The following is a 21,112-nucleotide window of genomic DNA, read 5'->3' as shown; positions in this document are numbered from 1 at the left end:
GTCATAATTGCTCAAGAACTCAATTATAAAAACTGTTGGAAAAACTGGAAAGCAGTCTGGCAGAAACTTGGCACAAATCAACATCTCAAACCATATGCCAAGGATTAAGCTCAAAAATGAGTACGTGCTTTAAACATAAAGGGCTACATCATAAGTAAATTAATGGAACGTGTCAATCAGCTCTATGAATAAGGGAAGAATTCATGACCAAACAAAAGGTAGAGAAGTTCATAGCAGATAAACTAGATACTTTGATTGCATAAAATTAAAGAGATTTTTCATAAACAAAGCCAATAGTTAAAATTAGAAGAGAAGCAAGAAATAGGGGAAAATCTTTGCAGCAAATTTCTCTGATAAATGTCTCACTTCTAAGACATATAGGATTTTGTTTTTCTATCTTTCTCAATAGGGGAGAAGGAGGTGGAAGGAAGAGAATTAAGAATTGAAAATAAAATTTAATTTAAAATAAAATAGAGTTATAGCTTGAGGGTATCTGGAGATGATAGAAAGAGGGTGAAGAAAATTTATTTTCGGATGGAACTACTTTGACCCTTATCTTATAAACGTGTTGGCTTCTTCCCAGAATCTTTCTCCCCCTTCAGGGACCCCTTCCTAAAGAGGACCTCAAACCTCTTGTCTTCTGTCTTGAACCTGAAAGCCAGAAGGATAAGGATCTTTCTTCTTCCAAAGTCTCACCAACTCCATCCTTCACGCCAGCATGGAGTACTGAGCTATCAGTCTCCACCAATGAGGAGAGCCTTATGCAAATAAGCTTGAGCTCCTAGTTATACACATATCAAGACTGGGAGATCACAGAATTCAAGGTCTAGAGAGGGAAGGGGCCATCAAGTTCAGTCCCCTGGTTTTACAAATGAGGCACTGAGGCCTCCGGAGATAGTGACTTATCCAAGGATACAAAGGCAGTGAATAGCCAAGGAAAGATTTCAGCCCGGGTTCTCAGAGACTCCAAATCCAGCTCTTTCCCTTCACTGACTCCTACAAGGTCCAAGAGTTATTCTGATCTCCACAAAACACTAAAAGATCTGGAGGAAGCCCTTCACTGTGTTGGATAGAGCCATTGTTTAGTCATAGCCAATATTTTGTATGGCTTTCCAAGGTCGCAAAGTACTTCATGTGCATTGCCTCCTGTGAGGCATGTATTACAGACGTTACCAGCTGCTTAGTATGGTGGATAGAGGGCTGAACCTGAAACTGGGGAACCTCAGTTTGGAGCCTGCTTTTGAAACTTACTAGTTATATGACTTGAGACTCAGTTTCCAAATCTGTAAAATAAGGGTCATAGGTTTAGAGCTGGAAGGAACTTTAAAGGTCATCAAGTCTGACCTCCTCACTTTACCAGGGAAGAAACTGAGGCTCAGAGAAGTGATTCCAAGGTCACACAGCTTTTAAGTATCTGAGGTGAGATTTGAGACCTGCTCTTTCTGACTCCAGGTCCACCCTATCATTATACCACACAGACTCTCAGAGTCAAGAATCAAAACCAATCCATTCATTCTAAGTCCAGCTTCCTTTAACTATTTCATCAGCAAATCGAAGTCCGGAATAAGCCAAGACTTGTAAATAATGCTACTGGCTGCAAATGGGAGTTCTTTTTTAAAAACATATTTCCATATTAGTCAGGTTATGAAAGAAGAATCAGAACAAATAGGAAAAAAACACGAAAAAAATCAGAGAGAAAAAAAATAGTATTTCTCTGGATGTGGATAGAATTTTTCATCATGAGTCTTTTGGGACTGTCTTAGATCATTGTATTGCTGAGAAGAGCTAAGTCTATCAAAGTTGATCATTGAACAATGTGGCTGTTACTGTGTACAATGTTCTCCTGGTTCTGCTCACTTCACTGTGCATCAGTTCATGGAAGTCTTTCCAGGTTTTTTCTGAAGTCCACCTGCTCATCATTTCTTATAGAACAATAGTATTTTGTTACACTCATATACCACAACTTGTTCAGCCATTCCCCAATGGATGGGCATCTTCTCAATTTCCAATTCTTTGCCATCACAAAAAGAGCTGCTATAAATATTTTTGTACTTGTGAGTCCTTTTCCCTTTTTATGATCTCTTTGGGATACAGCCCTAGTAGTGGTATTGCTGCATCAAAGGGTATGCACAGTTTGGTTGTCCTTTGGGCATAGTTCCAAATTGCTCTCCAGAATGGCTGGATCAGTTCACAACTCCACCAACAATGCATTAGCGTCCCAATTTCCCCACATCTTCTCCAACATTTATCATTGTCCAGTTTTGTCACATTAGCCAATCTGATAGGTGTGATGTGGTACCTCACAGTTGTTTTAATTTGCATTTCTTTAATCAATAGTGATTTAGAGCATTTTTTCATATGACTAATGATAGTTTTAATTTCTTCATCTGAAAACTGCCTGTTCATATCCTTTGACCATTTATCAATTGAAGAATGATTTGTATTCTTGCACATTTGACTCAGTTCTCTATATATTTTAGAAATGAAGTCTTTATCAGAGACACTGGCTATAAAAATTGCTTCCCAACTTTCTGCTTCCCTTCTAATCTTGGTTGTACTGGCTTTGTTTGTGCAAAACCTTTTTAATTTAATGTAATCAAAATCATCCATTTTGCATTTCATAATGTTCTCTATCTCTTGTTTGGTCACGAATTCTTCCCTTCTCCATAGATCTGACAGGTAAACTATTCCTTGCTCTCTTAATTTGCATGTGGTGTCACTCTTTATGTCTAAATCATGTACCCATTTTGACCTTATCTTGGTATACAGTGTAAAATGTTAGTTTATGCCTAGTTTCTGCCATACTATTTTCCTGTTTTCCCAGCAGTTTTTGTCAAGTAGTGAGTTCTTATCCCAGAAGCTGGAGTCTTTGGGTTTATCAAAAAGTAGAGTACTATAGTCATTGACTACTGTGTCTTGTGTACCTAACCTATTCCACTGATCCACCTCTTAGCCAGTACCGAGTAGTTTGGATGATTGCTTCTTTATAATACAGTTTTAGATTTCGTATGGCTAGGCCACCTTCCCTTTCTTTTCTTTTCATAAATTCCCTTGGTATTCTTGATCTTTTGTTCTTCCAGATGAATTTTGTTATTTTTTTAGCTCTATAAAATAATCTTTGGTAGTTTGATTGGTATGGCACTGAATAAGTAAATTAATTTAGGTAGAATTGTCATTTTTATTATATCAGCTCGGCCTACCCGTGAGCAGCTGATATTTTTCCAATTATTTAGATCTGACTTTATTGGTTTGAAAAATGTTTTGCAATTGTGTTCATATAGTTCCTGGGTATGTTTCGGCAGGTAGACTCCCAAATATTTTATATTGTCTTCAGTAACTTTAAATGAAATTTCTCTTTCTATTTCTTGCTGTTGGGCTTTGTTAATAATACATGAAAATGCCAATAATTTTTGTGTATTTATTTTATATCCTGCAACTTTGCTGAAGTTGTTAAATATTTCAAGTAGTTTTTTACTTGATTCTCTAAGTATACCATCATATCATCTGCAAAGAATGATAGCTGTGTTTCTTCATTGCCTGTTCTAATGCCTTCAATTTCTTTTTCTTCTCTTGTTAAAGCTAACATTTCTAGTACAATATTTGAATAACAGTGGTGATAATGAACATCCTTGTTTCATCCCTGATCTTATTGGGAATGCTTCTAGCTTATCCCCATCACATATAATTTTTGCTGATGATTTTAGATAGAAGCTACTTATCATTTAAAGGAAAACTCGATTTATTCCTATGCTTTCTAATGTTTTTAATAGGAATGAGTGCTGTATTTTATTAAAAGCTTTTTCTGTGTCTATTGAGATAATCGTATTATTTCTGTTAATTTTGCTATTGATATGGTCAATTATGCTGATAGTTTTCCTAATATTGAACCAGTGCTGCATTCTTAGTATAAATTCCACCTGGTCATAGTGTATTATCCTCATAGCAAGTTGTTGTAATCTCTTTGCTAATATTTCATTTAAAATTTTCGCATCAATGTTCATTAGGGAAATTGGTCTATAACTTTCTTTCTCTGTCTTGACTCTTCCTGGTTTAGGTATCTCCACCATATTTGTATCATAAAAAGAATTTGCTAGGATTCCTTCTTTGTCTATTTTTTCAAATAATTTATATTGGAATTGGATTTGGAATTAATTGTTCTTTAAATGTTTGGTAGAATTCACCTGTAGGCCGCTTCCTCTGGTCCCTCTCTCTTCCTCCGAGCGGCGATGGCCTACTCCTCCTCCACCTCGGTGCTGCTGCTCCTGACCCTCGGGGTCGTCACCCTGGCCGAGCCGGTTCACTTTTTGGACTGTGGCTCCGCAGTTGGAAAAGTTCAAGTGGTGGAAGTAATCCCTGCTCCATTCAGCCCTGCAAATTGCATAAAGGAGAATCCTACTGTGTCAATGTCACCTTCACCAGTGATGCCTGGTCTCAGAACACCACAGCTTCAGTGCATGGCATTATATTGGGAGTCGAAGTACCTTTCTCTATCCCTCAGCCTGATGGGTGTAAGTGCGGCATTAACTGTCCCACTGAAAAAGGCCAGACCTATAACTACTTGAACAAACTGCCAGGGAAGAGTGAATACCCCAGTATGAAATTGGTGGTGGAGTGGAAGTTTTTGGATGACAAGTCAAATCTTCTGTTCTGCTGGAAGATCCCAATTTGAACTGTGTAAGCTGATGAGCTACACTTCACCGATATGTTTGTCTCAGGACGAGAGGGGCTGAGGGTGGGGAGTGGGGTTATTGGGAAAGGATGAAACCTGAAACAAGCTCAGTGCCAGAAGAAGGGGATTTCCCGTGTGCTGCTCTGTACATCCAGACCCCACTCACTGCAAGATCAAGAACCGTGCAGTTGCAGCAAGTGAGCCCAGAGAGTGCAAGTGTGGACTGGCGTCAGCATTTTCTGCAGTTGGCATGGGGAGGGCCCAAGAGGAGGCTAACCTCAGGGATGGCTCTTTTGAGACGTCTAGAAGTTGGCGTTGGGTCATGGGACTCAGTTTCCAAACTGTGGTGATGCAGGCTAGGATGTTAAATATCTAAGCTTCTCAACCTAAGTGCCTCATTGTGAGTCTGACATTACTGTCTAACATCTTGTGTGACCACTGCCTAACCTCAGTTTACACCTGTCAGTGCTTGAGTGTTATCTGTCTCCTTTCACCAAAGAGTTGCCAGGAGCTCTGGATGGATGAATGGCTATTGGTCTTAGTTGGTGTCAGCTGTTTCTGCTTTAATTCTGCCTTATGTGGCTTTTACGTAACAAACGGATGGGATTTTTTTTTTTTGCACTAGTTTGTGGTGAATACACAGCAGCACATGTCGGCTGAATCTGTCTTGTTTTGACCTCATTAACTTGCAAATTCTTAATGTACCTGCAAATTCCTTTGAATCAAGTCTTTATGAATTTTGAAAAAAAAAATAATTCACTTGTAAATCCATCTGGCCCTGGCAATTTTTTCTTACTGAATTCACTGATGTCTTGTCCAGTTTCTTATTTTAAAATTGGGTTGTTTAAGTATTTTATTTTTTCTTCCGTAAATCTGGAAAATATATATTTTTATAAATATTAATCCATTTCACTTGCATTATCAGATTTATTGTTTTACAGTTGGGCAAAATAGCTCCTCACTATTGTTTTCATTTCCTCTTCATTGGTGGTGAGTTCACTCTTTTCGTTTTTGATACTAGTAATTTGGTTTTCTTCTTTTTTTTTCATCAAATTAAACAAAGGTTTATCTATTTTATTGGGTGTTTTTTTTCATAAAACTGGCTCTTAGTTTATGAATAGTTCAATAGTTTTCTTAATTTCAATTTTATTAATCTCTTCCTTGATTTTCAAATTTTCTAATTTGGTATTTGAGGATTTTTAATTTGTTCTTTTTGTAGCTCTTTTAGTTGCATGTCCAATTCATTGATCTCCTCTTTCTCTATTTTAATCATGTAAGCATTGAGAGGTGTGAGGGACTGTCTGATGTTGGCAGCTGCCAGTTGGGTGCTGTGGCATGGGTAAGGTAAGATCTGGGTATTTTGGAAGTCGAGGCAGGGACTGTGGTAGGCAGAGTCGTGTGTACTGGGATGGGCTGGATTCGGAGAAGCCATGAGGCAATTGGGCAATGCTATGAGATAAGCTGGGTGCAAGGAAGTAGCCGAGCCTGAACTCCTGAGGCAAGGGGCGGTGCCACTTGGGAGTGGGATGGCAGAGGACTGAGTTCCCTCTGCTTAGTCCCCTCCCTATATGCAACGTCATCCCCAGATGCCTCTTGTGACCTTCCTGACCTTGTGCAGCACTGACCCAGTCCCCTCCTGAGTCTGACTTCCTAGGTCACGTACTCTTGTCTATGCGTCCATCCCAGATGCCTCCTTCCTCTATCCAATCCTGGCCTCCTACGTCACTCCCTCCCCCTTGGTGTGCTAAACTCAGACAGCCCCTTCCGGTATCTGACCCTACAATCATTGGCTAGTAGTGGGCTGGGGAGGAGGGGCTAAGTAGGTACTTAGGAACAAGCGTGGTCAGAACACACAGGTGCGCTCTCCCCTGGCTCCTGCTCTGTTGCTCTGGCCTTGCTGCTTGGGCTTGCTATGATGGTTTGCTGTGTTGGCCTCTGAATAAAGCTCTGGTGTTGGTGCCTTCCGATGGCTTGTCTCTGTGTGGTGATCTGGCTGAGGACCGAGGACCTAGGCATGGGTAAGACTCTGGCAGTGCACTTCTTTTAAGGGAAGTGGGTACTGGCGCACGACTGGCAGAGGGTCGGCGTGCGGCCCGTATAGAGAGGTATAAAACTCCCCCTAAAGATCGGTTCTAATTCTTCCTTACAACATCACTAATGCAAAAAATGTTTAATAGGAATGTATAACCTATACCAGATTGTGTGCTGCCTTGGGGAGGGGGAAAAATTTTTTAAACTCAAAAGCTTATGGAAGTGGTTGTTGATAAATCAAAATAAATTAATAAAATGCACATAAGAAAAAGAATAATAGCCAATCTTCACAGCAACGCAAGAATCTAAGACAACTCCAAAAGACTCATGATAGAAACTGCTATCCACACCCGGAGAAAGAACTATGGAGTCTGAATGCAGATGGAAGCGAACTATTTGCTCTCGTCTTCATTGCATCATTCTCCTGGTTCCTCCCGTTAGTTCTAATTGTTCTTTACATCTTGACTAATGGGAAAATATGCTTAATATGAATGTATAAGTAGAGCCTATATAGATTGCATGCCATCTTGGGGAGGGGGGAGGAAAGGGAGGGGAAGAAAATTTAAAACTCAAAATCTTATGAAAGTGAATGTTGAAAACTAAAAATAAATTAGTTATTAAAAAAACACCCCTCAAGAACGGCTTTCGCTGCTTCTTGCAAGTTTTGGTATGTTGTCTCATTATCGTCACTCTCTTTGATGAAGTTATTGATTGTTTCTATGATTTGTTGTTTGACCCAACAAATGGAACTTCTTAATTGAAGAGACTGTATTGTATAATGAGTAGAGCCCTGGCCTTAAAGTCTGTAAAACAGATACAAATTCTCCTTTGGCCACCTCCTAGCTCTGTGATTCTGGGTAAGTCACTTAAATTCTCTGATCTTCACCTGTAGACTAAAGTGGTTGGACTCGATCTCCAGGGCTCTGGAACTTCTAATTCTCTGATCCTAGGACCCCTTTTTTGTCAATGAGGCAACCTTTCAGAGAGGGTGAGGATGTGTGCTGTGGTTACTAAGGGGCAGTGGCCGTATCTGCTCCTAATGATGCCAAGATCAGTGCTATTTCCACTAGAGTACACTGTCTCTATGGAGTATTTATGAAAAGACATGGACAGGAATCACTGGTCAAGAGGAGGCTCATGGGATGGCATGCAAGCTGCACCAGAAGAAGGGCATGTCTGTATTGGTGAAATCATGAAGCCATGTAGGTACCACGCAACCTTGATAGAAGAAGGGCTTCAACCCTTGGGAGTTCCCTTCAGAATAAAGACATTTGACCCAAACACCTCAAATTAATGAAGCTTCCCCAAAATATGAATTGTTCCCTAGCTTATGAAACCCAGCCACAAAGCCACTGGCCCATAGGTGACCTGCCCCCTTTGCCCTTCCCTAGAGACTGTGACAGGATGCAAGGATGCCATAGTGCTATGCCACCCCTCAAACCTTTGCCCAAGTGGCACGTTGGCATAATAAAGCCCTGGTCAGCACCCAGTAGAAAAATATGAGAGCAAGTGACTTTTTGTTTAGTAAATACGAGGATCTTTGCCTTTTCCCTAACTGCTGATAGTAAATCCTCTCATAGTAAAGGTTTGTTTTACAAGTTAATTACCTTGGGGAGGGGCAGAGGGAGTGGAAAGGCCAATGGCAGGCTCCTTTCCAAGTTTACCTGATTTATACTGTAAAATCTTATTCCCATACAATTCTGACTTTGGTTGGCCACACCTGGAGGCAGAAGAATGTCCATCTTATACAAGACTCTGTTTTGTGACCTAAAGAGGGTGTTCTTCTTTAGGACTTGAAGGAAGCTTAGGGACCATTTAGCCCAATCCCCTTACTTTACAGAAGAGGAAAATCAGACTCTGAGTAGTTAAGTGACTGGCCTAAGCTCATAGGATCATAGATTGGGAGCTGTATGGGGAGCTTGTCTAATCCCCTTGTTTTACAGATGAGGAACTTGAGTCTTAGAGAAGGGTCTTTTTCTTCCTTGTCAGAATTTTATTTCAAAACATCACCATGAGTCTGGCCTAGTGCCACCCAGCACCACTGGAAACACATGTTACCACAGTTACAAAAGCAGTAAATGTCAGAAGTCAGATCTGATTCCAGGTTTTCTGACTCCAAGCAAGTGTTCTTTCCATGACCATGGTGCTTGCCCAAGATAACCATCCCGTGGAAGCCTCTGCCAGTGAAGTATGGGGCACCATTGGGTGTAATAAAGAGCAATGCCTCTCGGGGGCTCCACACCCCATCATAGTAGGAGTGATTCAGTACAGGACCAGGGACCTCCTTCAAGTTATTCCTTTGGTTCTAACCTTGCTAGACCACAGCTTCACACAAGTTCGAGGAAGGAGCTTTCATCCCAGACAGCCTCCAACTCCAAGAAAGCCCCCATCACCAACATTCCATTCACATATGGTGACAAAAAATGGCAATATCCTTCTTTCCTCAGAAATTTGCCTCAGTGGGGCACAGGAGCACAGATTTAGAGATGAGAGAAACTTACACCAACTCGCTCGTTTTACAGAGGAGTAAACTGAGGCCCAGAGAGTTTAAGTCATTTGCTCAGGATGGACAGCTAGTGACATAGTCTGAGGCAGGACTGCAATCCAGACGTCTTGGCTCCAAATCCAATGATAAGGGGCAGCTAAGGTGGCACAGTGGATAGAGATCCAGCCTTGGAGTCAAGAGGATCTGAGTTCACATCTGACCTCAGACACTTGACACTTACTAGCAGTGTGACTCTGGGCAAGTCACTTAACCCCAGTTGCCTCACCAAAAAAAAAAAAAAAGGTCATATGCCAATGATAAAACATTCTAGTTTCTCCCAAAGTAGCTCTCAAGTCTCAAAGCATCTACCCCAGGCAACCCAGAAAAGATTATGCCAATCATCCTTGGAAATTACTGGCCTCATTTAGGATTGGAGGCTACGGAAAAGGAAAAGGAGGAAGAGGGTCTAGTCACCAGATCTTTCTCTCTCTCTCTCTCTCACACACACACACACACACACACACACACACACACACATACACACACCCCCCCACACACACCCACACACACACCCTCTTACAGTATGTTCTCCAAACAGGTGGTAATTCCTGAAATAAATGGACCTTTGGATTCTGTTTTCTATCAGAAGTATATATTCTCCTGCATTGCAAATGAGTGACGTTTCAAAAGACCACTTTGGGAGGGGTGTTAAAAGAAGGCACCACCCCAGAGCTTAGTCTTGATGTAGCTTGGTGAAATTTTGGACTTTAGACAGCCACATCATTGTACAAATTGGTTCACAGATAAGCAGAAGAATAAATACTCCTCAAAACTCAGTCTTGAATCTCCGGCCAAGGAGGAAAAGAACACTTAGAAACATGGCATTTGACGGCACTTGGAAGGTGGACCGCAGTGAGAACTATGACAAGTTCATGGAAAAAATGGGTAAGAATTTATTCTTTAACAGCAAATCCCTTCCTGACCCAGGAGGCCAGATGACTATTGAGAAACTTTCTGGTGATCTGTGAGATATCTAGCCTGTTCTTTGCTAATCATTTTACCAGGTTTTCTGGTGCTATCCATTGTTTGCTTCCAAGTCACCTAAGGACAACGTCAAGCTTTGATCTTCATAATTCCCCACTGATTTCTTCGGGTGGGTAGATTTTGCTGGCTAGTTATTTATTTTCAGGGCTCCTGCTAGCCTCATCCCTTCCTGATTCCAAGAAGGTGCCAGTAATTTACACAATTTCATCAGCTCTTTAGCTCTTTTAGGTGCTAGTAGATTCTGGTAACAGTTGGAAGGAGACAAGAATATTGTCAGAAAGAAATCAGGGAGGCAGGAAGGAGGGAGGGAAGGAAGGAAGGAAGGAAGGGATCATTAATTTAAAACTGAAGGGGATCTTAGGAATCATTTCATCCAACCCACTCAGTTTACAGAAGAGGAAACTGAGGTCAAAAGAGAAAACTTAGCTAGTTTCTCACTGATTGGATTTCTAGCTCTCTACTCAAATCTGCTATTTTGATGCTGGTCTCTTGTTGATAAAAAGGGAATGAGACTCATAAGGGTGGTGCTGTTAGTAGGAATTATTTTCAGCTGAGGCAAAAAGAATTGATGGGAGTTGGGGTGGAGGCAGCTAAGAGGAGTGTCTTAGCACGGATGAATCAGGTTAGACAAATAAGTACAGTAACATCGGAGAGACTGGTGTGTGCCCCTCTGCTGTTTAAGGACAAAGGTGAATCCTTGGTGGAGGGGCACCATGGTGATGGGACCCGGGTTTGGTGGGCTAGGGTCAGCTGAGGGAGCAGGACTGAGCCATGCAGCATCTCCCTCGGATGTCAGCACCCTGGGCCAAAGCCCACAAGCTCTGTCCTAGTTATGTCTCTCAGTCAAGGAGTGGGGAGCAATTTAATCAGTCTTACATTAGGAAGAATGAAATGTTCTGTCTACTAGAAGAGGGGAGTGGGGAACAGAAGCTTCTGGGACTGTTCTACTGTTTTAAGTGCTGGTTCCCAGCCTCATCTCCATGGGTCATATCTCCACATAATCTGTGCAGCAGACAAACCCGACCCTCCTCTATGCCCTTTGAGCACATCCTGGGTAGCTGGTGGCTCAGTGCACGGAGTGCTGGGTCTGGAGTCAGGAAGACCTGAGTTCAGAGCTGGCCTCAGACACTGGCTGTGTGACCCTGGGTAAGTCATTTCACCTCTCCGCCTTACTCAGTTTCCTCATTTGTAAAATGAGGATAATAACAGTGCCTACCTCCCAGAGTTGTCGTAAGGATCAAATGAGCTATTTATAAAGTACTTAGTCTGGTGCCTGGCACATAGTAGGTACTTAATACATTTCCCTTTCCTTGGCTTTCTCAATTCTGTGCCTTCGGGGCACAGTGGGAATGTCCCTCACTACCCTCTAATGCCCAAGCCATTCATTCCCTCTTCCGGGGAGTGTGTCTGGATCCCCCGTCTGACCTCGGCCCCACTCCCTCCCATCTCTCACAGCACTCTGTTCTGCAGCTCCCTAAGGCCGTTACCACATAAAGGGGTGTATCAGAGTCATCTGGATGGGGGTCCTGTTCTACCAGCATAGCTCCAGGAGGGGAGAAGGAAGGAAGGAAACAATCAGTTATTAAATGCTTCCTATGTGCCAGGCACTGTGCGAAGTGCTTTACAAATACTGTCTTATCTGATTCTCTCAACAACCTTGAGAGGTAGATGCTATTATTATCTTCATCTTACAGATGAGGAAACTAAGGCAAACAGGTTTAGTGACTTGTCAAGGATCACACAGCTAGTAGGTGTCTGAGGCCAGATTGAACTCAGGTTTTCCTGACTCCAAGCCCCATTGCTTTATCCACTATGCCACTTAGCTAGGAAGACAGAAACCACATCTCAGTCAAGCTTTTCCTCTCTCCCAATGTCATCCAGAGAGCCCTAAAATGCAGTAGGCACTCAATAATTTCACAGACTGAAGTGAATTGATTTCACATTGTTGGTTGATAGTTAGCTGGGCACTGGATTTCAGGTCAGGAAGACCTGGGTCCAAATCCTGCCTTAGTAATTTCCTGGCTGTGACCTTGAGCAAGTCCTTTGATTTGTATGTACCTCAGTTTCCTTGCTGGTAAAATGAGGAGGCTGGATTTGATGGCTTTTAAGGTCCTTTCCAGCTAAAACATATGAGCCTGGCAAGAGAACAGAGAAGATAGCTGAACAACCAACTGTCCTCTCCAAGGTTGTACTTTCTCTCTCTCTGTCTCTCTCTGTCTCTGTCTCTGTCTCTGTCTCTCTGTCTGTCTGTCTCTCTCTCTCCCCCCCTCTCTCCCTGTGTCTCTTCTTTTCTTCCCTCCCCCCCTCTCTCCACACACACACACACACACACACTGAGGTACCATAGGAGGCTTCTTACAGGAAATTAACGTGTTTATTTTACTGGTTAGAATGCCCTCACCTCACAAGCGAAGCCTGCCAGGATGCAAATCTACAGAATCTTAAGTGGGAACTGTCATGTCTTTGATTTCACAGGCATCAATGTGGTCAAAAGAAAGCTGGCAGCCCATGACAACTTGAAGATAACAATTACCCAAACAGGAAACAAGATGGCTGTCCATGAATCCAGCACATTCCGAACTCTGGATATTGAGTTTGAGTTTGGAGTCAACTTTTCCTACACGTTGGCTGATGGAACAGAACTTAGCGTAAGCAGCTTATTCCTGAAATCACCCCCTTCTTTCTATACCATATGGAACTAACTCCCACAAACCTCTTTACTTCCCTTTAAAACTCTTGACAATCAGCCCCAACCTATCTGTCCAGCCCTATTATTCCTTATTCCCCTTTCACTCACTTTTTAAAATTTAACTTGTCTCAATTAGCAAGTATTTATTTTGCCTCCATCTTACCTTAAGAAAAAAAGGGATCTATGATACAGAAGGGGTGGGAGCCAGGTTCATTTGTTCCTAACATACATTCTAATTTAGTAATGCTCTCCCTGTCTTCTTCCCATCCTGGGATCCATGGGCATGGTGACCTCACTGATCTCTTGGAATTTAATTACTTTTGAAACCCAATAATTCATACTTATCTCCTCCACTTCAATGAACATTTGTTGAGTGCCTATTCTATGCCAGGTGCTATGCAAAGGACCAGGGATACAGACAAAAATGTCAAACTCTGCCCTCCAACAGCATTCATTCTACTGAGGGGATGAAGCATATAACCTGAGAAGCAGGAGAGCTTGGAGGACTCACCCTCATCCTCTGGTACAAGGAATTCCACTTCCTTGTTCCCCTTTCTGTTGTTGTATCTATCAAGAAATACCATGTGTTCTCTAATGAGGCAGGAGGAACCCTCATTTGTGGGAGAGCCCAAGTTTGGCTCTGTCAAGTCAAATGTTTCTTTGTAATTAGCAAACAGCTAAGCTCATGGGACCTTGTTCTTTACTGCTGATTGCATTTTTTTTTAATTCTCAGAATGGTTAGTTTCCGTTTTAAGTTTTCTTTTTTTGGCTAATTTGATTCTTGAGTGTCTTTTCTTGGAAACATTATCAAATTGTGCCACTCAGAGAATCCCACCCATTACTGAAAGCCTTGAAAGACTTGGGGAGAGCCTCAGCTTGCATCTTGTCAGGTACCTCACAGCTTCATTTGAACCTGAGGCAGGCTCATCTAGGCTGACTTCCTTATTATACTGAGCAGGAAAGGGGCATGTTGAAGGACACAGAGTGCCCAAGCTGGGACTCACAGCCAGGTCCCTGATTTCCAGTTCAAGGTTCTTTCCAGAATACCCCATGGCTCAGGAACTCTGCTTTCATTCTCCAGGAAGTCTTCTTGCGGTTCCATTATTTTACTTGGGGAAGGAAAGTTAATTACTGTAACATAAATATGAACCTTAACAATGAAAATTAGCATCACTGATGATGTTAAATGGTTCTCCCTGGGATAAAATAGAAACTCTTCTGTCTAATTTCTAAAGCCTTACACACTCTGGCCCCCATCTATCTTTCCACCTTCACTAAACATTATGCCCCCTCCCACTCTGTGATCCAGACAAACTGATCTTCTCTCCGTTCTTCACCCAAGACACTCCATCTCCCATGTGTGTGCCTCTGGACTGGCCATTCCCTATACAAGGAAAGCACTCCCTCCTTACTTCTGCCTCACAGAGTGCCTCTCCTCCTTTAGCTGAGTGGTAAAGTGAATAGAGCACTGGACCTGGAGTCAAGAAGACCTGACTTCAAATCTGGATTCAGACACTTAACTAGTTGTGTGACTCTGGCTCAGTCACTTAATCTCTATGAGTTTCTTCATCTATAACGTGTGGATAATAATAATAATAATAATAACAATAATAATAATAATAATAATAGCACGTACTTCTCTGGGTCATTATGAGGATCAAATGAGATACTATTTGTAAGTGCTTTGTAAACTTTAAAATACTATATAAATGCTGCTTATTATTATTACTAGTAAAGGCTTAACTCAAACACCATCTTATGCATGAAGCCTTTCCTGATTCCCCCAGCAGCTAGTGTCCTCCCCTACAACTACCTTTCATCTATCTACTTCATATTTATTTTTATTTTCCACTTTATATTTGTACTGATGTATGTGTACATGGATATGTATACACGTATGTGTCTGAATATAGGCATATAAGTATATACGTATACACAAGTATATATACATACATGTATATGCATATATTGGTTGTCTCTTCCATTAGCATGGAGGCTCCTTGGGAATAGGGGTGTTTCATTCTTTGTACTCGTATTCCCAGGGCTTAGCACCTAAGAGGCACTTAATGAATACCTGTTGATTGATTGATCTCGTAATGACATTCCAGGGACAGGGAGCCCAGTGGCTGTCTTAATTTGTGGAATAAGCTCGGGATGCTGTTTCCTGAAGTGTCCCAAATGCATTTTGTTTTATGTGCAGGGGTCCTGGAATTTGGAAGGGAACAAGCTTGTTGGCAAATTCAAACGAGTGGATAATGGAAATGAACTGAACACTGTCAGAGAAATTGTAGGGGATGAAATGGTCCAGGTGAGTTATTTAAAAATCATGATACCCGAGAGAGAATAAAGAAGTCTTAACAACTGGGAAATCTTAATGCTTGTACCTACTGAATCTTATTATTATTCATGATTACACAGTAAGGAAAAGCTGATACCTCTTTGGAGACAGTAACTCTGTGCTCTTGAGGGCCCTGTCAGTGAGGGACAAGCTCCAGGAGGCCCTGCCAGTTGTGGAAGTTTTTGCATATGGGTCTGGCATGACTCCATATTGGTCATTTGAAGTTCAACCAAATTGACTCAGGGAGTTTCGTTTTGGAGTTGAATGCAAAAGGATGACTTTTTCAATCATGACAACTCTTCAGGACCCTTAGCTAATGGGATCTGTGCTCATCAAAAGAGTGCCCACCCTAGAAAGCGCAGGATATGTGAAGTCATCCAATAACCAAATGAAGTGATGGCTTCATGTATAATAAGCATGACTTAATGCAGGATTCCTGTTGAAACTTTGTTCATTCCTTGGGTCTGGCCCCAGAACTCTTACTAGTTGTGTGACCCTGGGCAAGTCACTTACTCTCTGTCTGATTCATTTTCCTCAGCCATGAAATGAGTATAATAATAACATCTACCTGAAAGGAGACAATAATTGTGAGGTGCTTAGCATGATGCCTGGCACATAGTCAGTGCCAATAAATGCCTGTTCCCTTTTTCCTTTCCTAATCAAGGTTTTTTGAAGTGGAGATGAACATTAAAGGGATGGCAAATTGATTGATATCTAAATAAAATGAATGAATATAAATCATCAATCTCTTAAGAAATGAAAATTTAAGAATTTTAAGGAAAATTGAAAAATTTAAGAAAGAAAAGAAAATTAAGAAATTTATTTATTTATTTATTTATTTTGGGATTTTTTTTCATGATTTTTAAAAATTAATTTATTTTGATTTATCAACCATCACTCCCATAGGCTTCTGAGTTTAAAATTTTTTCTCCCCCTTCCTTCCCAGCACCCTCCCCAAGACTGCGCACGATCTGATATAGGCTATACATATACATTCCTATTAAACATATTTTCACATTAGTGATCTTGTAAGGAAGAATTAGAACCGACACGAGGAACCACCAGAAAGAGGAAACAAAACAAACAGAAGAAAAAAAATAGCAAATAGTATGCTTTGATCTGCATTCAAACTCCATAGCTCTTTCTTGGGATGTGGATAGCAGAAAATTAAAGAATTTAAGAAATTTAAGAAATTAAAACTTAAGAAATGAAAAAAGAAATTCTCTTTTCTTTGTGAGGTACTACTGCCAAATGAAAAGAGAGTATTTACTATTAACTGATTTGTAGAAATTATAATCAATATTGATTTTCACCTCACTTGTTAAAATGTAAATTTTAACTAGCATCATTTCCATGTTTGTTAACTTTCAGAGCTATACATACCAAGGTGTGGAAGCCAAAAGAATCTTCAAAAGAGCTTGAAAGTCACTCTGGGGAGTGTGACCCAAAGCACTTCCAAAGCAGCTGGTTTTTGTTTTTGTTTTTGTTTTTTACCCATCAACTATAAACTTAGTGTTGGATTCGTCTCCTGTATCTCATAACTGACTGTTGCAATGTTCAGTCTCACCAAAGGATAAGAAGCCAAGGCCAATTGACTATATTTTGCATGCATGCTCTCAGACCTATTAGAGTATGGCACTGTCACAGTTTACCAACTGAACATGTAGTATTTTTTTTTAAGGAAAATAAAGACAATCAAATTCCTTTCATCCTGACTTCAGTGACATAGAAACACACAGTGTCTTACACAAGGTGAATGTTCGATATGTTTGTCAAATGAATGAACAAATGAAAAAGGCATACTGCTCTTCCCCATATTACATACCAAAGCACCTTCTCAGCCCAAATGCACCCTTACCCTCTTCCAGCCCCGTGCCTTTGTTCATTCCATTCCTTGTCACTACAATATTTTCCCTCTCCCTCTTTACCTGTTGAATCCCTACTCATCCTCCACGGGCTGATTCAAATGGCATCTCTTCCCAGGAACTCACAAGAGAGCTATCGAGGCTGGAAACATCCATTTCTTAGGATTATTCATTAATTATGTGGATTCTGGGAGGGAAACAGCCAAGCACCAGAAGGCTGCCAAGAGCCTGAGGCTTCCTTTCAGGCTTATCAGACAAGTGCGCGTCACCAACAGTCATGTGCTTATACTTCAAGCTGTCATTGATGCCTGTAGGGAGGTGGGGTCAAAGGCATGAGAGGAGTGGGAAAAGTAAGTTCTCTCCTCCTACACCTGAAATGCATTCAGTCAGTCAACAAGCACACTTACTGTGTGCTAGGCACTGACCTAAGTACTGGGAATGTAAAGAACAGAACTTGTCCTCAGCAACTCACATTCTAATGGGGGATCCATGAAAATCACATACAAGATACAAACAGGGTAGATGGAAGGTGATGCCCTAGCTTCATAGGGGAAGCACTAGCAGCTGGGGGGAGTGGAAAAGGCCTCCCTGCCCAATGTGGCATTTGAGCTGAAGCGTGAAAGGAAGTCAAGAGGGAGAGGAGGAAGAGTATTCCAGGCACACGGGACAATGCAAAGGCATGGGAATGGGAGAGAGTGTCATGTGTGAGGAATAGTAAATAGGCCAATGTCTAAACCTTAGTGTTCACACAGGGGTGAAATGAGATAGAAGATTAGCAAGGGAGTGGGAGTGGTCATGGGGGCATCCTGCTGAGAAGATGGAAAGGTTAAAATGAAGGGTACGTAGAGAGGACTCTGCCTTGTCAAGGAAGAGAACCAACTGTTCGTGCAAGGTAGGGCTGAAGGAAAAGGCAGTAGGAGAAAATGTCTGAGGAATGTGAGGCGAGTAGGAGAGAAGATGGAGTTCTCAATGGCCTCAATCTTTTCAGGGAACTATGAGGTGAGCTCTTCAGCAGAGGCAGGGGAAGAGATGGAGGGGGTACTTCACAGGCTTGAAGAAGGGGAAAAACCATTCACTGTGGAGAGTGGGATAGCAGATTGTGCAGGCCTGTTCTAGGGCAAAGAAGGCTTAGACTGAAGAAAGTGAAGGAAAAAAATAGGTAATAGTTTTTATCCTATTTTGACCCTGAGTCCCCTCTGCACCATTAGGAAAAGAAAGGATGATTGCTTTAAATAAAGGCTAGGGTAGATGCTGAAAAAAAAAAAGGGAAAGTACCCCAGAAATCATAGAGGGACCCTCTTTCATGAGCCCACCTTCATGAAGTAGGGATCATTCACACTTGGAGGATGTCCCAAAATCACCACAATCACCACACACTCTTGTAAAGCTCACATTCTGGTAGAGGAGATACATGGAAAGTTTCACCTCCAAGTCACGTGCAAAGATCCCATGGGCCTTAGAAGGCAGCAGCAAAGAAGATGGTGCTACCTCTTCTTTAATGCCATTTCCACTGATAAAAATCATATTAGTTTCTGATGTTTAGACATATGGCAGAGCCAAGGACTTGAGTGGCAAGAATGTTCTTCCCTGTATTTGTTTTCACCGTTTGGCACAGTTCCTGGCACATAGTAAGTGCTTAATAAATGTTTGTTGATTTGCTTGTTGACCTATAAGCTTTCAGTGCTCCCAGTATGGTCTGATGTAGGGCAAAGTTTGATCACTTTCATCCTGGTCTGACCTCTGCAAGTTCCAAATCTGGATTTGGGTGTGTGCAACATTTCTGTCAGCTTGCCCTGGTCAGAAGTTCCAGTAGACTGTTGCTGGGCTTAGACATTATTAGGTGGAAAGTTCTGATGTTTCAGAGTGATGGAACTGCAGGCTCCTCTTTGATCTGGCATTCATGCCCTGGTTATGTTGCTACAGGCTTCAGACTGGGATGGAGGCTGGAACTGAGACCCTGCTCTGCTCTTGGAGTTAGAGCTACACAGCTACTGTTTTCTTCTCAACTTGTTCCTATCTCAGTTCACAGCCCATGATAGTGCCCAACCCAGGAACTAGAGGGCTCCTCACCCTGGAATCTCACCCCGAGAGCTCCCCATCCCTGGAACTCCTCCTTAGTCTGCACCAGATCTGTGACACAAAGTGGGTCACAGTGAAGGACAGAGCTGCCAGTTGGCAGATGTTTGCACATCCTGTGTAAGGTCGGGGTCTTCCTGAGTGGGTCTGGGACCTCTTCTTGCCCTGGTACTGAGCCTGTCTTCTTTCAGTTCCTGTGTACCCTAAGTGTCTACAGACCTCTTTGTCTGTATTTCTGTGTTGACCTGGGATGGAAACATGAGTCATCATCATTTTTTCCCTTGGATTTCCTGATCAATGCTCAGCCTAGTATGTTTTCTAGATCTTTTGGAGGAAATTTGTCAGGAGGAGTTTGGCTCTACTTTCTCCTGCCTCTCCACCACTTTGGTTCTGCCTCTGAGGCAGATTTTTCAAAGACCCCAAGGTCACAGTAATTCTGCCCTTGGCAGTGTAGTTATGAAACACAAGTGGTTTGGGATGATGTCCCCAGTTAGGGAACAAAAACTCTAACAATGGGCTCAGCAGGTGGGATCCCAGCCCCTGTGCCAGGAGAAGTCTCTCTCCTGAGTGCTCCCATGCCCTCATGGCACTATTAATGAGACAAAAGGAAAAGCAAGAACAGTGTCAACTACAGATGTTGATTTAGCCATAGACGTTCATGGGAAATGATATCAGATCAGTCAGATGCAGTCTTTAATGGAATAAAAGACATGGTTAGGAGTGCTTCCTGTCCCATACATCTGAACTAACTGGGGTTAGCACTGTCAGCTCTTCCTGTCTGTTGTTTCTCTCGGTGTTCCAGCCATCTGAATGTCTACAACACAAAAGTCCAGTCTTGGGCCCCACATTTGCCTCTCTACCTTTCACCTTTCAGGATCTCACTTAGAAGCTTTTTTTAGATGAAGGGAACTGCTGATATTGCTACTACCAGTCATTGCTGTGGTGTTGCTGCTCCGTGTGTTGGGAGAAAGACCCCTCCACCTCCCTCTTCTCATCTCCTCCTCCCAAAATGGCATCTTTTAAAAACTGATCTCTATTGAGATTTTCTCAAAATTCCAAGTAGCTGCAGGGAGAAAAGCAGCCCACCCTCCAGTCTTATCTCTTCTTAGTCTCATCTCTTCCCAGGCTGGGAAGAAACACAACTCCCAGGCTTTTTGCAGCTCCATAGCTTGCTATGATGACTGTTACCTCAGGAACACACTCTCATCAAATTTCTGCCAATTCCTTCTCTGTTCAGCTCAGGAATCACCTACTCAAAGACTTTCCTGACATTTAAAACTCTGCCCAATTTGGGCTCCTACCAACCTTGCTAGACTTGCAGCATATTTCACCCCTTCACACCTTCTTCTTCAGTCATGATGACCTGCTAAGTGTTCCATGGATAGGACGTGCCACCTCCTGCTTCCATGATTACACAGATGGCCTCCCTCTATGTGACTGCCATGCCTCTCTCCCTTCTAAAAATAACTTTGTATTGGCTTTGTGTATACTTTTTATTTACTCATCAGTGTGCATGACTTACACTCCAGGAGTATCTAAGTTTCTTGAGGGTAAGGACTGTTTTGTCTTTGCATGCTCAGCACCTAGGACAGTGCCCTAAACAGAATACTGTTTAATAAGTATTTGATGAATCACAATAATTGACTTGAGCCAAAATGAATGGTTAATATTCTCTCCCTCCCCTTACCCTTGCATTTTCCCAAAATGCTTTGGATCTTTCTTTTGTTCTCATCACACCCTCCTTTGCAGACATATTTGTGTTTAGATAAGATCAGATCTAACCTGCCTGTAAACCCCCTGAGGGCAGAGACTACGTCTTTTTTTTTTTAATCTTTGAATCTTCATTCTGAGCACAGGGCCTTGAACAAAATAAGTACTTAACATCTATCTGTCTATATATCTATGTCTATCTATC

At 41.9% G+C, this 21,112-nt stretch overlaps 1 protein-coding gene and 1 pseudogene across 1 annotated transcript; both read left to right on the top strand.

The window, feature by feature from the left end:
* Window positions 1-4,220: 4,220 nt before the first annotated feature.
* Window positions 4,221-4,669, top strand: LOC114036888 (annotated as a pseudogene).
* A 1,914-nt stretch (window positions 4,670-6,583) lies between these two features.
* Window positions 6,584-16,839, top strand: FABP2 (fatty acid binding protein 2). Its single transcript, XM_027853773.1, has 5 exons — window positions 6,584-6,687; window positions 9,989-10,130; window positions 12,705-12,877; window positions 15,119-15,226; window positions 16,628-16,839. Exons 2-5 carry the CDS (start codon window positions 10,064-10,066, stop codon window positions 16,676-16,678), a joined length of 399 nt encoding a protein of 132 aa, XP_027709574.1. The 5' UTR covers window positions 6,584-6,687; window positions 9,989-10,063; the 3' UTR covers window positions 16,679-16,839.
* Window positions 16,840-21,112: the final 4,273 nt, after the last annotated feature.

This window comes from Vombatus ursinus, unplaced genomic scaffold (assembly GCF_900497805.2).
Source record: "Vombatus ursinus unplaced genomic scaffold, bare-nosed wombat genome assembly UNPS02010193.1, whole genome shotgun sequence".
In the NCBI taxonomy this organism is placed as follows: Eukaryota; Metazoa; Chordata; class Mammalia; order Diprotodontia; family Vombatidae; genus Vombatus; species Vombatus ursinus.
Note: the sequence above shows the minus strand (reverse complement) of the source record. Positions and strands in the feature narration are given on the sequence as shown.